This window comes from Octodon degus, unplaced genomic scaffold, assembly GCF_000260255.1.
Source record: "Octodon degus isolate 3935 unplaced genomic scaffold, OctDeg1.0 scaffold00276, whole genome shotgun sequence".
Classification (NCBI taxonomy): Eukaryota; Metazoa; Chordata; class Mammalia; order Rodentia; family Octodontidae; genus Octodon; species Octodon degus.
This window is the reverse complement of record NW_004524852.1, coordinates 1572257-1590129: the sequence shown is the minus strand read 5'-3', so window position 1 is coordinate 1590129 and position 17873 is coordinate 1572257. Positions and strand designations below refer to the sequence as shown.

General features: G+C 46.5%; 1 protein-coding gene across 2 annotated transcripts in view; it reads left to right on the top strand.

Moving 5' to 3' along the window:
* Positions 1 to 17662, top strand: part of CUNH14orf93 (chromosome unknown C14orf93 homolog) — a 26439-nt gene extending 8777 nt beyond the window's left edge. The window contains exons 2-8 of one of the 2 annotated variants that reach the window (XM_004646651.3): positions 5720 to 5786; positions 5818 to 6725; positions 8847 to 9167; positions 14949 to 15010; positions 15227 to 15330; positions 16508 to 16620; positions 16990 to 17662. In XM_004646651.3, the coding sequence (XP_004646708.2) occupies positions 6132 to 6725; positions 8847 to 9167; positions 14949 to 15010; positions 15227 to 15330; positions 16508 to 16620; positions 16990 to 17406 (1611 nt within the window). In that variant the 5' untranslated portion in view covers positions 5720 to 5786; positions 5818 to 6131 and the 3' untranslated portion in view covers positions 17407 to 17662. Of the gene's footprint in view, positions 1 to 5719; positions 6726 to 8846; positions 9168 to 14948; positions 15011 to 15226; positions 15331 to 16507; positions 16621 to 16989 lie in introns of both variants that reach the window. The other variant, XM_023706928.1, reaches the window with a different exon arrangement.
* The last annotated feature ends 211 nt before the right edge of the window (positions 17663 to 17873 follow it).

Here is a 17873-nt window from a genome sequence, read left to right as displayed (position 1 = left end):
AAAAAAAACTCATCCTCAGACAATTTTATTCTTACTCCTCAAGAGTCTTTAGTCTATACAATATTTTTAGGCTCTTAACGTATTTTGCTTTATTTTTTCCTTTTTTTTTTTTTTGCTTGAGACAGAATGTTGCTATGCAGTTCAGGCTTGAACTTAACAGCGATCCTCTTGCATCAGCCTCCCTAGTTATTATTATTTTAGTTTTTTTCCCAACAGGGATTATAGGCATGCACTACCATCTCTGGCTTGCTTTGTTTTTTAGGTTTAACACATCTCATGGTTCATTTTGTTTTGTTTTTGTTTTTCCTGTACTGAGCATAGAACCCAGGAATGCTCTACCATAGAACTGCATCCCCCCACCCATTTTTGAGACAATCTCACCAAGTTGCCCTTGAACTTGCATGAACCCACTGATGCCCATCATCGTCTCTGGCCATCCCACATTCTTTAGACATTGCTGTTCTCAAATAGACTGTGAACTCCTTGCATAAAAAGACTATGTATTCTCACTCTTTGGTATGTAGCAACCCATTTGGTGATTGTCCGTTGTTTTTTTGTTTTGTTTTGTTTTTTGAGACAGGTTCTCACAGTATAACTCTGGCTCTGGCTGGCCTCAAACTCATGGCAATCCTCATACCTAAGACTCCTGCGGGGGTCTGGGGAGACAGCTCAGTAGAATAAGTGCTTGCCCAGCAAATGCAAGGTCCTGAGTTCAATCCTCAGTACCGCCAAAAAAAAAAAAAAAAAAAAAAGATTCTAAGACTCCTGAGGGATGGGTCTCTAGGCATGCCCTACCACTCCTGCCTGGATTGTCTTTAGCATAAATACAGAGAATAATTAGAAATACTATTTTTTTCTTTTTTAAAATGTATTTGGTATAGAGTCTTACAATGTAGCTCAGACTTGTAGTGATCCTCCTGTTTTCAGCCTCCTCAGCACTGGGATTATAGGTGTGTGCCACCATACCTGGTCTTAGTAGCTGGCTCAGCATGCTCAGGGATGGGATTGGTACAGCATGTGGTGCTGGGGATCGAATCCTGGTCCCTGTGCTTTCCTAAAGGGACGCTTATTCCACTGAGCTATCTCACCAGCCCTTCTTTCTATGTTTTAGACTTTAGGTAAGGAGTGTCTTGGAAACAGGGAAATTAACTCAGCTGTGGTGTCCATGGAAACCAAAAGAGTCATTTGAATGTACATTGTGCCATACTGTACTATACCAGATTTTTTTTTTGATTTTTTTTTTGTATACCAGATTTTTACAGACAAATTAATTTGAGAAACAACTATTTAATGACCTTAATGTGGCATTTTAAAAAATGGACATACAGTATAGTGATACAAAAGTAGAAAAGAAGAAGAAAAAAATAGAATGAATTTACAAGAGGAAAACTTAGTTAACATTAAAGACCAGCAGCCAGGCATGGTGATGCATACCTGTCATCCTAGCACCTGAGAGGCTGAGGTAGGAAGATTGTTGAGAGTTCAAGGTCAGCTTGGGCTACATATAGTAGCCTGAACTATAGCAAGGCCCTGTCTAATAATAAAACAAAGACCAGCAGAGTTAAGTATTACCCTTAGCCTAAGGCCAGGTCATGATACAAGTAAATTAAACATAGTTTTTTAAAATTACCTTTCTGATTTGCATCATGGAAAGTTTTGTATGTATAAAGGCAGTCTTGTTTTTTTTTTTTTTAATTATTTATTTATTTTTATTACATTTATTTATTGTGTGTGTGTGTGGCCAGCTCAGCCCACCAGAGGGCAGGACTGGCTGGCATGTGGTGCTGGGGGATTGAACCGCGGTCCCTGTGCTTTGCCAAGCCTGTTTCAAGCAGGTGCTTTAGACCACTGAGCCATCTCTCCAGCCCAAAGGCAGTCTTGTAAACGTGAATCTTAGAAATTCATCGTTAACCTCAGTGGCATAAGCATCTTCCTGGCAAGTGCAAGGTCTTGAGTTCAGTTCCTAGTATAAAAAAAAAAAAAAAAGTTAAAATTAGAAGTAAATTTCTTGAAATTCTATTTCTTTTTTTTTTGGGTTTTTTTGGGTTTTTTTGGTGGAACCGGGGATTGAACTCAGGTCCTTGCGCTTGGCAGGCAAGTGCTTATTGTACTGAGCCATCTCCCCGGCCCCCTTGAAATTCTATTTCAAGGCATTGCATTTTGTTCAAAGTTAGGGAATCATGTTGTGTCAGAGCGGGGACACACTTAGGACTCGTCAGAACATCAGCCAGCTGCCGGCTGTGGAACACTGGCTCTAGGTGCCCTATGCGCATTAGGGACAAGTTTTACAGAATCACACAAAGTAGGCAGGGATGGGAAAGCTGGACTCAGAAGAGTGAGATGATCTGCTCAGATTCGCGGCGCTTCCTCTTTCTTTCTGTCTCTTTTTTTTCTTTCTTCCTGGCACTAGGGGGTTAAACCTGAGGCTTTGCAATAACCTACATGTCCAGTGCTTCTATTATTATTACCATTTAAATTTTTTTTCCTGACAGGGCCTCATTATGTAATTCAGGCTGGCCTTGAACTCACTGTTTTATTTTTTATGTTCAGACACAGTTACTAAACTGCCCGGCGGGACTTGAACTTGTGATACTTCTGCCTCACCCTCCCAAGATGCAATCAATTTGCCTCTTTTTTTTTTTTTTTGTATCAGGGATTGAACTCAGGACCTTGTGCTTGCCAACCAGGCACTTAAGCCACTGAGCTGTCTCCCCAGCCCTGCCTCTTTTTAAAAAATCCTGTTTCAGAAAGATGACCATCTGGCAGGCATGATCATCCATGCCTTTAATTCCAGCATTCAGGAGGCTAAGGCAGGAGGATCACTGGGATTTCAAGAGCAGCCTAAGCTACATAGCAAGACCCTGTGGAAAGAAAGAAAGAAAGAAAGAAAGAAAGAAAGAAAGAAAGAAAGAAAGAAAGAAAGAAAGAGAAAGAAAGACCCAGATGAAGCCATTTAAGAGGAGAGACAGTCTTGAGGTAAGCATAACACTGCTAGAGGTGAAAGCCTCTTGCAAGGAGTTAGTGTACAAGACAAGTGAACTAAGTATAGCAGCTGTTACTGTGATGCCAGAAATGCACTGGACATCCTACCAGGCATCTCAACCTCATGGATCTTAATTACTGACTTTATAAATACTGAACCCACCTGGCAAGTGTTTAAGACCAAAGGAGGAACTCAGTGGTGGAGTATATCCTGAGGCCATGGGTTTATCCCCAACACTGCAAAAGAGAAACAACCAGAAACCCAATAAACAATTAGCCAGCAATATGCACCATCATGTACTATCACCAGCATAATTTTCTTTCTCTTGTGGTATTCATGTTTAATATTAAGATACTTTTTTCTTTTAAAGAGACATGAGGACCGGGGAGATGGCTCAGTGGAGTAAGCGCTTCCCTGGCAAGCAGAAGGACCTGAGTTCAATCCCCGGTTCCACAAAAAAAAAAAAAAAAAAAAAGATAAGAGACATGAGGAGGGCCGGCCAATGAGCTCAGTGGATTAAAGTGCCTGCTTAGGCAGATGCAGCAGTGGGCCAGGTTCGATCCCTGGCATGCTGTGCTGGCCTCGCCCCCCGGGGGCACACTGAGACAGCAGTTGAGACGGGGCATGGTGGCGCATGCCTGTAATCCCAGCTCTTTGAGAGGCTCAACACAGGAGAATCATTATGAGTCCGACCTATGTAGTGAGACCCTGCAGACCCTGTAGACCCTTACTAAAATACAAAAAAAAAAAAAAAAAAAAAAAAGAGAGAGACATGAGGGTTTATTAGAGGGCAATTTTCAACACACTCGAGTGGAGTGCAGATGCTCAGGGAAATGAGCCACGACACAGTTGGAGACCACATCTTTTATGTATTTTGGGGGGTAGTATGGAATTACGATTAAATTCTTTGTACAGTGTTGGTATAAAAACAAAAACAAGAAACAAATCTTTAAGAGGAGTGTAGGCCTTTATTTAGGAAGAAAAAGAATTCACATAAGTGAATCATCCATAAATTGACATAGAATTGCTTAGTGCTTTCCTTTAACCTTTAGTTTTAATTTGGTTTAACCTTTAGTTTCAGCCTTAGCTATGCCTTCCAGTGACTCTAATGACAGGAAAGCTGTAAATGGATTTGAGTTAAATTCTTGCAAGAAGTGAGTATGTGCCATAGAAAAGCTGTTTCTTCAATATAAAGGGTGAAAGAGCAAATTAAAGACTATTCTTTAATAACCAAATGTAATTAAAAGGCATTGTCAGATTTATGTGTTAGTACCTCAGAGGCATTGGTATTGCCTATTTCTGAAATGAGATCACTGATTCAAGAAAAAATATATATATGGAAAATTTCCCTAACCTACTTTTAATTTTGGTGTTATGATATAATTTATGATGAATAAAATAGAAATATATCTCCTAGGGATTTGTAAACACACTAAAGGTTTTGTCACAAAGCTTCAGGCAGCATTATTTTTTCTATAATCATTTAGAAAATGACAATATTTGTTAAGTCCCTTGGAGTGTTCTCAGTGTTACAAATCAGAGCCCCCACCACAATCTGATTTATTTTTTCTCCTGGGCCATCAGTTCATCCCTGACCAACCTGGTTTCTCCTTATAGAGGGGCCTGTGGTACTTGCCAGGTCCATATTCCTGTAGCGCCTCAGCTCTTCCCTTTGTGGAGAATGAGTGGAGAGGAGTGACTGAGAGGTGATCTCCGTGAGCTGCTAGCTGCTGGCCTCGAGATGGCAGCGGCTTGGCTGGGCTGGTGGCCCACAGTTACAATTCTGTTTGTTTATTAGTTTGGAGACAAGGTCTTTGTGGTTCAGGCTGGGCTTGAGTTCACTATGTAGCCTTGAACTCACAGCAGCCTCCTACTTCAGCCTCCAGAGTACTGGGAATACAGGCATGCACCACCATGCCTGGCCCACATGTACATTTTTTTTTTTTTAATTTATGTATTTGGTACAGGGTCTCACTACACAGCTCAGACTCCTAGTGATCGTTCTGTTCTCAGCCTTTCCAGAACTGGGATTACAGGCATGCCTCACCATACCTGGACCCTGTAGCAAGCTCAGTGCACCCGGGGGTGGGGCCGGCATAGCCTGTGGTCCTGGGATAGAACCCCAGTCCCACTTGCCTAAACAGGCGCTTTGTCGGCTGAGCTATCTCACCAGCCCTCAAATTTACAATTCTAAGAGCAAGGCTATTATAATGCCCTGGGTCACCCAGCCCAAGTCCCTGATCCAGCTTTTCTTTCCCTATCCTCATCCCTGAAGCACTAATGACGTAACAGTGAGAGGTTGGTAACATGTGGAGGCTTCAGTGATTTCTTTCTTTCTTTTTCTTTTTTTCATTTCTTTTCTTTTTTTTTTTTTTTTGATACATTTCTTATTTAGGAATTTTACTCTGAATGCATCTTAAGAAAATTATAGAGGATAGAATAATGATGCTTCATGTCAACAAAAAGTGGTATCGGTTTTAAGAAATACAACTCTAGATTGAAAGTAGCAATAACAGCTTCTGCTGTCTTCCTCTGACCTTGAAAAAGACGTAACTTCTCTGCATGTCTCTTGTCTTGATCTTGGGAGATACATGTTTCCTAGTGGCGTGTAGAGAGGATAACCTACGTGAAGTACTCCAAAGCCTTAAATCATTAAAATGCAATGTTGCCCTTATGGTAAAGGGGGAAGGAAGAAGAGACAGATCTTCATGTTTTTCCTTAATTTCATCTTTCCAGATGCCGGCGGGGCCTCTCGCATGCCCTCTGTTCTGTAGGACGCAGTGGTGGGAAGTTCCATGGTGGGGTGCAGGAAGAATGCCTTTTACCCTCTGAAGCCGCGCTCCTCAGAAGCCCCCTTTCAGTAGGGGGAAGTGGACAGAAGTACACTGTGCTGGGGGAGCGCATGATCTGCTGGTAGGAGGCGGCATCTCTGCCTTCTGCAGGCTGAGGAGAGGCCGCCATGGACTCTGTGGCCCTACACGGCTTGCCTTCTCCTCTTTCGCAGAGCCCAGGGCCTGGAGCCCAGCGCCCCTAGCCTTCCTCAGTGACTCCAAGGAGACCACGGCTCCAGCCTCCTGAGGTCCCCCGACCTGAGGACCTTTCAGAGCTGCACAGGGCGTGAGCACGGTGGGCAGTGAGCTCCTCAGCCATGTCCTTCAGTGCCACCATTCTCTTCTCCCCTCCCAGCGGCAGTGAGACCCGATGCTGCTGCTGTGCTTGTAAGAGCGAGAGTAGCGGTGGCAGCGCGGGCTCCCAGGGTAGAAACCCTCCTCCTGGCACCCCCATCACGGTGACTGGACATGGCCTGGCAGTTCAGAGCTCCGAGCAGCTCCTGCATGTTATCTACCAGCGCGTGGATAAGGCTGTGGGCCTGGCGGAGGCTGCTCTGGGTCTCGCCCGGGCCAACAATGAGCTGCTAAAGCGGCTCCAGGAGGAAGTAGGTGAACTCAGACAAGGGAAAGTGTGCAGCCCTGAGGACGATGGGGAGAGCCGGGCCCACAGTCCCGCACCCGAGGAGACTGGGCCCCTCAAGGAGAGTCCTGGCGACGCCTGCAAGACTCTGTCTGCCGTGGAGGAGGAGTGTGACAGCGTGGGCAGCAGCGTGCAGGTGGTGATCGAGGAGCTGCTGGGGGCGGCCTCGGCGGTGGGGTCTGGGCCTCTGGGCTTCCCAGCCCCCCAGAGAGACCTGCGGCTCCCAGGATGCTCCCTGGCCGCTGGCGAGGGGCCCCCACTGCTGCACCCCGTGAGTACCACAGCAGTGCAGCTGCTCCCGGCCTGTCTCGCCTTTTTTCCTTCCTTGCTTTTTCATTCCACATGTAAGCCTGGCTTTTATTTGCAGTAGAAGAGAACACCTGGCACGTTCCACCTGCCTTTAGGGTTGGTCCACACTCCTGTTTTCTTCCTGCTCGCTGGCCCCTCTGCCCCTTAGACAAGTGGCTGGGGGCAGGTGTGGTGGTGCTGGGCACTTTGCCCTCCCTCGCAGGCGCTCAGCATGGCACCTTCTCCTCACAGCTGTCTTGGCTGCTGTGCGGGCTCTGCCTCTCCTGGCGAGAACGCCCGCCATGCACAGACGGCTCATTCATATTTTATCATGGGCCTCTGCCTGCCAAGAAGAGTTGGGTATGGTGAGATGGGATTGGGGAGGGGTCGGGGCAGAGGAGGAAAGGGAGAGGGAGAGGAAGGGTAGGAGGAGGCAGGGAAGGGAAGAGACAGTAGCAATGAGAGGTCTGAGGAAGCAAAGCCGCATGTAAGAAAAGTGAGTCTGTGGAAAGAGGAGAATTTATGGGGCTGGGGGAGACGAGGCAGTGGGGTAAGCAAAAGAAATGGACACCTGAAAGTGAATAAATAATAAGAGGTTGGCACAGAGGGAGCAAAAGAGACGCAAAGAAGGAGCCGGCAAGCTTATTCAGTGAGCAGGAAAAGACATGGTGCTGTTGCAGGATTTTGCTGCATAAGGGCCATATGAGCAGGAAAATCCTGGCTGAGTGGAGTAGAAACTGAAGAATGTCGCACATGGAAGCATGAAAAGAGAAGGAGCAACTATAGGGATCATAGAGATGAAAATAACAGATGTGGCACCGCTTGAGAGCTGGGAGAGGTCTGCCGGCTCTCCACCTCCCCTCTGCTGCCCTCTACCTCCCCTCCCTTGGACAAGGCGCCCATGCCCAGGAAAGCACAGAGCAGAACAGACAAGGTGGACAGAGGGAGAAGATGCCAGTCTGTCTGCTGGGCTGGGAGTGACCAAAGGCCCTGGCCTCTGCTCTCCCGAAGCCGCAGCTGGGTGGCAGTTGTCACTGCTGCTTCCTCCCTAGTGGGTGTCTGGTCAGGACTCTCAGCGGTTTGGGCCTGAAGGAGGAGAAACTGGAGCAGGAGGTACCAGGCCAGGCAGTGTACTGAGATGTGGTTCTGCTCAGGCAGGGAAGGCTTCCAAGCGACAGGATGGAATTAGATTTCACAGCGCAGAACGCAGTTCACAGGTCTATAAATCTCAGCCTCCTCCCCCGCTTCTTTCTGTGTGTGGTTTCCCCCACTTTCACTGTTTTGTTTTCTTGGCTTCAGAAATGCCCCCTCCTCTCCTTCTCCCTCTCCCTCTCTGCCTTGCCCCCTCCTTCCTTTCCCTGCCCTATGTGTCCTTGAATAAGGGCACAGACAATCAGCCGGATGTCAGGGCCGCAGCGGCCTAGTGTGACCGGGCCAGGATCAAGGTGAGGGCACAGATGCCCCTCAAAGGGAACGAAGGGTAGGCAAGGGGAACTCACCTGGGCCTGCCTCTCTAGGGATTCTTGACTTTGTGTCTCCCTGCTTTCCTCTCATTTTCCTCTTATTTCCCCTTTGTTCTTGCTACTATTTAATTTTCTTGGTCCTTTCTTGTTGGACTTATCCTTTTTTGCTATCCCTTCCTTCCCCAACCCCTTTTATTTATTTTTTTTATTATTTTATTTATTTATTTATTGATGGAACCAGGGATTGAACTCAGACCCTTGTGCTTGCTAGGGAAGCGCTTATTCCACTGAGCCATCTCCCCGGCCCCCCAACCCCTTTTAGACAAAACACTTCCCTTGTTACATTTCTTTTATACCCAAGAGCAAGCCATAAATGACTGCTCATAGAACATCAGAAACCTGCCTTGTACATGGAAGCAGCCCCATGCTGACAGCCCAACAGGAGAGGCCCTCTACAGTATACACTAAAGCTATTTGCCCACTGAGCCTGTAGGAATCCAGAGCAGTGAGCCACTGAGCATTGAGGCCTGCTCAGTTTCCCTCTTTTCCACCCTCCACACTAGTCTTGTTCAAAGAATGGTGTCCGACCAGGTTTCCCTATGCGTGGTTGGCTAATAGTCCACTCATTTTTCTGTTCTTAGCTGGTGGATGATTATGTGGCCTCTGAGGGTGCAGTGCAGCGAGTGCTGGTCCCTGCTTATGCCAAACAGCTTTCGCCAGCCACACAACTGGCTATCCAGCGAGCATCTTCAGAGACAGGGCCAGAAAATGGAGCCAAACTCCCACCACCTCGTCCTGAGGATGTGCTCAGTGCTGCTGCTGCGTTGGACGGTGCCTTGGAGGAGTCTGGCCAGGGGAGCACTGGGGACCTGAGACACTCTCTTGGACTCACTGCTTCCCCATGCAGGACCCGAGTGAGCGGGCAGAAGAACTCCAGGCGCAAGCGGGATCTGGTCCTCTCTGTAAGTGAGCTTTGTTGCTACAGAGTGATGGGTGGGTGGATTTTAAGCCTCCTGGAGATAATGAATGGTGTTCCAGATCCTACTGGAGTGGAAGGAACAAGGAGAGCATTCTGTAGCCCTGGGTATAGATAGTACATTTTATTTTATTTTAAAATTTGTTTATTTATTTATTTATTTTGTGTGTGCGTGGCCAGCTCAGCCCACCAGGGGGTGGGGCTGGCTGGCATGTGGTGCTGGGGGATTGAACTGTGGTCCCTGTGCTTTGCTTAGCTTAGCTTGTTCTAAGTAGGTGCTTTAGACCACTGAGCCATCTCACCAGCCCCAGTACATTTTATTATATCACTCACACTTTTTAGGCTTTTCTAGAAAAGGTGACATCTTCCCTTTCATAAGTCGGGAACCATGTCATGTCTTCTAGTATTCCACAGTCTCAGTGAGAACATCTCTAAGGGACTGAGCAGATAATCAGCAGCATGCTGGGTAAGTGGCAAGGGCTCCTTAGGTGGAAAAGTCTACACTCGGCTCAGTTATAGAGATTTGGCGAATATAGTCATTCCAAGAGCTCTTGGCAGGGAAAGGACTGGCTTGGATTAGGTCTGCATGAAACCTGAGTGACAGACAGATGGATAGACAGACAGACAGACAGACAGACAGACAGACAGACAGACAGACAAAGGAACATTCTGACCCAATCTTAGATATCCTCAGTAGTTATCAACCTGTGGCACTTTTGCCTGCAGGGAGCATTTGGAACCCACTGGAGATATTTCCATGTGTGGGCTAATAGAGGGAGGGCAGGAGACTACTGACACCTAGTGGGAAGAGGCCAGGTGTTCTGCTGAACATCCTTCAAGGCCCTCCAGTGCCCACAGGTACCGGCTGATAGGTCAGTAGTGTAGAGTTGGGGAACTTTCTTCTGTAGTCTTGTGGATCAATTGTGCTTCCTAAATCTTCTTTCTGATAAGCATAGAGATATAGCCATATATCTGTTGACTGTGTTTCCAGTCTCTGCTTAATGACTGGCAGGAAGTAACTGGAGAGTTGTAGTTGGGAGTGGGTATCATCACTCATAGCCAACCTAACTTCTACCCTACGGTGGGGCCCATTCCCTTTCTTACAGATTGAGTAAGATTGAAAATCTCATCATTTATACATCCTTTATTTGTAGTGCTTTTGTCTTTTTTTTTTTTTTTTTTTTTTTTTCCTGAGAGCTCTTTTTTCATTTTGCTTTGGTCTAGGTTTTTTTGAGACTGGGTCTCTATGTGGTTAAGGCTGGCCTTGAACTCACTGTATAGCCCAGACTGGTCTTGAACTCACAGTCATCCTCTTGCCTCAGCCTCCCATATCTGGGATTACAGGTGCATGCTACTATGCCAGCTGAGAGACCATAAGCTTCTTTTTTTTTTTTTTTTTTTTGCGGAACCGGGGATTGAACTCAGGCCCTTGCACTTGCCAGTGAAGCAGTTATTCCACTGAGCCATCTCCCCGGCCCCCATATGCTTCTTTTCTCTTTCATATGACCTATTTTTCCACCAGAGATTCTTGTTTCTCATGAAAGACACCATTCATTACTAGTATCAACTAGTATCTAATCATTTTGAATTTGGTTATGTTCAAGGACATTTTATCGAGAACAGGGGGTGATGGGCTAGGGAGACAGTTTGGCAGTCTAAGTACCTGACTGGCAAGTGCAAAGACCTGGTTTCGATCTCCAGTACTGCATGCTGTGCTGCCCTGAAACTGTATGTGGTGGTGCACATCTGTAATTCCAGCACTGGGAAGGCTGAGACAGGAGGTTCACTATAGTCTGAACTGCATAGTGAGACACTGTATCAAATAAATAAATAAATAAAACAAGGGGTGAGTTTAGCTGCTGTCACAGATCTGTTGCCCAGCAGGCCTAGTCCAGCTGCCAGTAAAAAGAATGAAGGAATAAGCCTAGAAATGCATTTCAAGGGGTTTCCTGAACCTTCCTTGTATTTAAATCATAAGTAAATATGTGATGATAATAATAATTTGTACAAAGTCAGGACTTTCCATCACTTCCATTCTACTCCTGTCTGTCTCCAAAGACAGGTATAGTATCAAGAACTGGCTTTTTTCCTGTTACTGGGGATTGAACTCAAGGCCTTGGGCATGCTAGGCAGGTGGTGGACCCCTGAGCCACATCCCCAGCCTTGAGATTCTCAGCTTCTTCCTTCTCTTTGGTGAGTTCAGTTGATCTGGGGACCTTGTGGTAAAACAGTGAGATTACTTCCATGTCAAATTGAAAGTTAAGAACAGAGTTTATTAATAAAGCCAGCCATCAAACCCCTCCCGGGGGCCGGGGAGATAGCTCAATGGAATAAGTGCTTCCCTGGCAAGTGCAAGGGTGAGTTCAATCCCCGGTTCAGAAAAAAAAAAAAAAAAAAAATTCATGCTTGGGGCTGGGGAGATGGCTCAGTAGGATAAGTGCTTGACTGGCAAATTCAAGGATCTGAGTTCAATCCCCGGTTCTGCCAAAAAAAAAACAAAAAAACCCTTCCCGGGTTACAGATCTTAAATGACCCATCCCACCGGTGTCCAAATGCACTTCCTTGATCAGTACAGATCAGAAACACATCTGGCCTAGTTCTTTGTTCTTTGTCTGCTTAAGTAGCTATAACATCTTAACAAGGGTAGAGAAGGGGTAGTGACATCTTCCCCCCCCCCCAACCAGGGATTAAACTCAGGCCCTTGCACTTTCCAGGGAAGTGCTTATTCCACTGAGCCATCTCCCTGGCCCCCAGGAGTGACATCTTAACAAGGGTGGGCAAGGCTTAACTAGAGCTTCTTTACCTACAATCAAAGTAACCCAGTTGATTTTTTTTTTTTTGCGGAACTGGGGATTGAACTCAGATCCTTGAGTGTGCCAGTCAAGCATTTATCCTACTGAGCCATCTCCCCGGCCCCTAAAGTAACCCAGTTGAAAGCCACCCCCGCCTAGTGGCAGGACAGTTGCTGGCTCATCATGCTCCCTGTTACCACGCTTGAAAAGTATGAAGAGGCCCATTTGGAATTTCTCGGCCCATCATAGAGCAAGGTTTGAAATATTCTTGTGCTAGACTGAGGGTTTGCAGGGGGCGGGTTAGTTGCGTCTTTTCTGTTGGACTCTAGCTCTGGGAAGGAATCAAAGTGGGATCTCCTCCATCTGCTGGGGCTCCTGTGGATTGCTGCTAGGATCCTGTGAACCAGAAAGACCAAGTCAGAACCCCGAATTCCTTGGAATGCTCAGATCCCATCCAGCCCTTAAGGGAATGGATTTATTTTTAGCCCACTCAGGAGGTAGATGAGCCAGCAGCCTTTGCAGTCTTAACACTTATTGTCTTGAGTATTTTCTCTTTCCACTTCAAGCCGAGTTTGGTTTTTATCACTTCATCTCTTCCAAACCACTTGAGCTAGGTAACTTCCTTTTTTTTCCTTTTGTTGAGAAACTCAAATTCTTGCATTTGCCTCTTTCTTTGTTAGTTCTCAGGCTTGGATATCTAAAAGGGTGAACTAGGGCTGGTGAGATGGCTCAGTGGTCTAAAGCACCTACTTGGAACAAGCTTGGCAAAGCACAGGGACCACGGTTCAATCCCCCAGCACCACATGCCAGCCAGCCCCGCCCCCTGGTGGGCTGAGCTGGCCACACACACACACACACACATACAATAAATAAATAAATAAATGTTTAAAAAAAAATAAAATAAAATAAAAGGGTGAACTATGTCAGATATAAAGCCAGTATAATCACAGAGCTTCTTCAAGATGGAGACTGCAGCTACAAAGAGCTAACAGTACTTTCCTTAGTGCTTCCACACACACGGCCACCCAGCCAAAGAGGCAGGAGCAGAAAAAATAAAAAGAAGCAGGAGGAGCTGGGGATTTCCGGATATGGATTTGTCAGCTTGGGACTGGGTAACTTTCACTGACTGGGTAACTTTCATTGTTCTGGGATGAAAATATAATCAGAAACAACAAAACTAAATCTAACCAAAAGAAATGTAAAATTCTGCATAAATATTCAAAGTACAAGTTGCAGAATAAACCCTATAATATTATAAATGGCCATGGGTTGCTAAAAATGGTAGCACCACCTGGGCATGGTGGTGCATGTGCACCTGTAATCCCAACACACGGGAAAGCTGAGGCAGGAGTATCTGGAGTTCGAGCACAGCCCGGGTGACTCTGTAACCTAGCAAAACCCTATGTCAATATAAAAAAATACAAAGGGCTAGCTAGATTTCAGAGGGCCCGGGTTCAATCCCAAGTATTACATTTGAAAAGGAGAAGGACACTAGAGAGGCTGAGGCAGGAGGATTGTTGCAAGTTCAAGACCAGCCTCTGCTACCAAAAAATGAGCTCAAGGCCAGCCTGAACTGCATAGCAAGACCCTGTCTCAAAAAGACAAGGAAAAGAAGAAGGTGGAGAAAAATTATCACACTGTGTTGGGTTTTATTTGTAGAAGTACAGTGTTCTACTCCAGGAAGTAATTCTCCCTCTGACCAGCCCTCAGTTGATGAGTTAGATTGAGCTGCAGGTGCCAATCTACAAGAGAGATGCAGGCACAGCAGAGAGCCTCCTATTTCTGAAGTGTATTATTTCTTAAGTGTATTAAGTGTATTATTTCTTAAGTGTATTTTTTTCTTTTTCTCTTTTTTTTTTTTTGCGGTACCAGGGATCGAACTGAGGACTTTGTGCTTGTCCAGCAAGCACTTATTCCACTGCGCTATCTTCCTGGGCCCCTCCTATTTCTTATGGATTTGGGACAGGGCCTCACTACACAGCTTGGACTGGTAATGATCCTCCTGTTTGCAGCCTCTCCAGCTCTGGAATTATAGGCGTGCACCCCCATCCTAGGTCTTGGTGGCCAGCTCAGCACACCCAGGGGGTGAGGCCTGCGCAGCATGTGGTGCCGGGGATTGAACCCCAGTCCCAGTACTTGCCTAAGCAGGCCCTTAGTCTGCTGCAATCTCAGCATTTGGGAGATTGAGGCAGGATGATGGCAAGTGTGAGGCCAACATGGGCTACATGATGAGACCTCTCTTGAAAACAAAACAAAATGCCCTCGAGATATTCAAGATGAGAATACCCTGACTCACAAAGGAGAAGCATTCACTGGATGTGCATGAACAAAACTGAAGGACAAAGCAGCCTGCTTAATGCCATGAAATGTAGTTGGTGACAGGGTCCTCTATATGCTTTCCAATTCACGTTCCTGTTATTTTAGATTTTTGTTTTCAGACCATGGTGCCTATACCTCAGGGAATAGTGATAATGTGGGAAAGGATATATAAAGCCGTGGCCAAAGCTGTACATTTTCCTGGGTCATTAATTTTACTACAGGCTGGCCAAATAGCTCAGATTAAAGTGCCTGCAAGCAGGTGCAGGGGCCAGGATTCGATGCAGGGCCTGCTGTGCTGGCCCCATCCCAGGGGCTTGATGAGACAACAATTGAGACTGGGTGTGGTGGCACGCACTTGTAATCCCAGCACTTGGGAGACTGTAAACAGGAGCATCACTACAAGTCCGATCTAGTAATGAGACCCTGAACACTCTGTAGACCATTCCCTAAAATACAAAAAAATAAAATAAAATGATAGATAGTCCGGGCTGTGCTGCAACACACAGTCCTCCTGCCTTGGCCTCCCAGAGTGGGGGGATCACAGTCTTTCACCACTACATCTGGCTGGGGCAAAGCCTTTTCACCCTAGGGGATCAGAGGAGGGTTTTCACTGTATACACTCCTGGCTTGATTCTGATTTTTTTTCTCACCTCTAGAAATTGGTCCACAATGTGCATAATCACATCACCAATGAGAAGAGGTTCAATGGGTCTGAAAGGTATGGTTCCTTATAAAAAGATCCCCAAGTATTTTGCCAAGGAGAAGGAAGAGGGGCGGAAGCTGCAGTCCAGCAACAAGGCTGAGGCTGGGCTCTCACTGGGACCCTCATGTGGGCTCTGAGAAGGAGAAGACTTTGCCACAAAGCTGCTTGGTGCTGGGTGCTTCTGCCTGCTCCCAAAGAACTGACCGCCGTATCCTTTGTGTCTCTGTGTAGCATCAAGTCCTCGTGGAATATTTCAGTTGTGAAATTCCTTCTGGAAAAGCTCAAGCAGGAACTGGTGACCAGTCCCCACAATTACACTGACAAGGAGCTGAAAGGTAAAACAAGATGCTCACTGCCGCCTGCCCTTTCTCCCCTCTGCTCCTGCTCCTGGGTTCTGTCCGAGGAGCAGAGGCATAACGGGGCGGGTGGGGCATGATGGAGGGGCTGCTGAAAACAGTGCGCTGAGAAAACACTGTGGGTGTTTTGACTATTCTCTTCGGCTATAATATATTTACAGGATTACCTCAGATTGTCTTTTTATTCTTCTGCTCAATCTAAAATGAAAATGGGAGAGAAAAAGGGCTAAGGTCAGAAGCTAGGCCTGCCTTGTATCCCTAATATTAGGTCTTGGGTATTTTCTTTGCTCACTTTTGGTTTTGCCCCTAACCCTGAAAAGTATTCTGAAAATTATACTGAAAGTATTGGACATAGCTGTTGGCAGAGTAAGAATGGGTATAATTTAATGTGGGAAGGGGTGCAGGAGCAGCGGGCTTTTTTTTTTTTCCTACTATAAGGATTGAACTTAGGAATGTTCTACCACTGCTCTAACTTCTCAGTCCTTTTAAAAATTTATTTTAGCTGGGTGTGGTGGTATATGCCTGTAATACCAGCATTCAGGAGGCTGAGACAGGAGGATCACCACAAATTCAGGGCCAGGCTGAAAATAAATTCTTTTAAATTGCCCAGGCAAGGGGGGCCGGGGAGATGGCTCAGCGGAATAAGTGCTTCCCTGGCAAGCACAAGGGAATACCTGAGTTCAATATCCAGTTCCGCCACAAAGAGAAAAAAAGGAAAAAAAAAAAAAAAAAGATGGCATGTACAATTTGGCCAGGGAGATGGCTCAGTGGAATAAGTGCTTCCTTGGCAAGCATAAGGGCTTGAGTTCAATCCCCAGTTCTGGAAAAAAAAAAACACAAAAAACCGAAACACAATAAATTGCCCAGGCAGGGCTCAAAATTGCAATCCTGCTACCTCTCGGCCTCCCAAGTAGCTGGAAATTTCAGAGCTGTATCACACTGAGCCTGCCCAGCCAAGTCTTTCTGCAGGGGGAGATACTCAGGGGAATTGGCGCTGGAGGTGAGCACAGGGTGCTAACCTGGAATGTGCTAGACGCTGGTGGTTCTGCCAAGGAAGCCCACTGTCTAGTGATTCCAGCTTCCCATTCAGCATGAGGGCAGGAATAAGGGCTGCTCTGGAGGAGCCTACTGCTTGCTTTCTCTCTTCCTTCCTCAGGAGCCTGTGTGGCCTACTTCCTTACCAAAAGGCGTGAGTACCGCAACTCTCTAAACCCCTTTAAAGGTCTCAAAGAAAAAGAAGAAAAGAAACTTCGAAGTCGCCGATACAGGGTAGGTCTTTAGGCCTTTCTCAGAATACCCTAAATGCTTTTTTTTTTTTTTTTGGGTGCTGGCAATTGAGCCACAGCTTTATGTGTGCTAGGCAAGTGCTTTGTCGCTGAGCAGCATCCTTGGCCTTTGAACTCTAAATCTTACTACCCTGGTGGGAAGGGCCAGAGAACATGGTATCTGAGAATAGGGCTGACCCCCAGGAATGTAGGCAGGTGGAGAAAGAGGTGAGTTTATTCTAAGATACCACCTAAGGGCTGGGTTCCTTGAGGCACAGGGTTTACTCCGCCTCCTTCCCCACCTAAGTTCCTTCTCCAGTTGTAATCCAGTCTGTTTCTTCCCCCCTGCTCTTTGTCCTGGGCTCCTTCTTAGCTTTTTGCCAACCGATCCAGTATCATGAGGCATTTTGGGCCTGAGGACCAATGCTTGTGGAAGGACGTGACTGAAGAACTGATGTCAGATGAAGAGGACAGTCTGAACGAGCCAGGGGTCTGGGTGGCCCGTCCTCCCCGTTTCCGGGCCCAGCGCCTCACGGAGCTCTGCTACCACCTGGATGCTAACTCTAAACACGGCACCAAAGCCAACCGCGTGTATGGCCCTCCCTCAGACAGACTCCCTTCTGCAGAGGTCCAGCTCCTTCCACCAGAGCTTTACAATCCTAATTTCCAAGAAGAAGAAGAGGGAGGCCCCGAGAATGGACCCGTTTCCCCCTCTTTTGATCAGTCCCACAAAACCTGCTGTCCGGACTTGAACTCATTCATTGAAATCAAGGTGGAAAAAGATGAGTGAAGTCTATAACCAAGAATAACTTTGTTTTCTGCCACTTTTGTGTCCCAGAAATGGGTGGCCATAGGGCTTCTCAAAACAGTAAGATACCCTCTGTAGTCTGAGAAAGCAGATTTGCCTCTGTTCTTAATAGTCTTTAGGGCTAGGCATGTAGCTCAGTGGCAGTGTCTGCCTGGCAAGTGTGAGGTCATGAGTTCAGTTCCCAGTACCAAAAATAAAGTTTCCCATCGCTACAAATGTGCAATGGGAATAACACACATCAACACATTCTTTGATGGAATAAAAGAACTTCTCTTGAAGTGGGCAAACTCAGAGCCAGCAAATGCTTATTCCTGAGCATACGGTGGCTCAGAGGAGCCTGGGATGAGACAGGAATATGGGTTTGAGAAGCATGAGGCCTTCCTGGCACATGTCTGAGTCACTGAGTCAGTCCCCTGGCCTGCCACCCCTTGCACTCCAAGCTCCTGGGA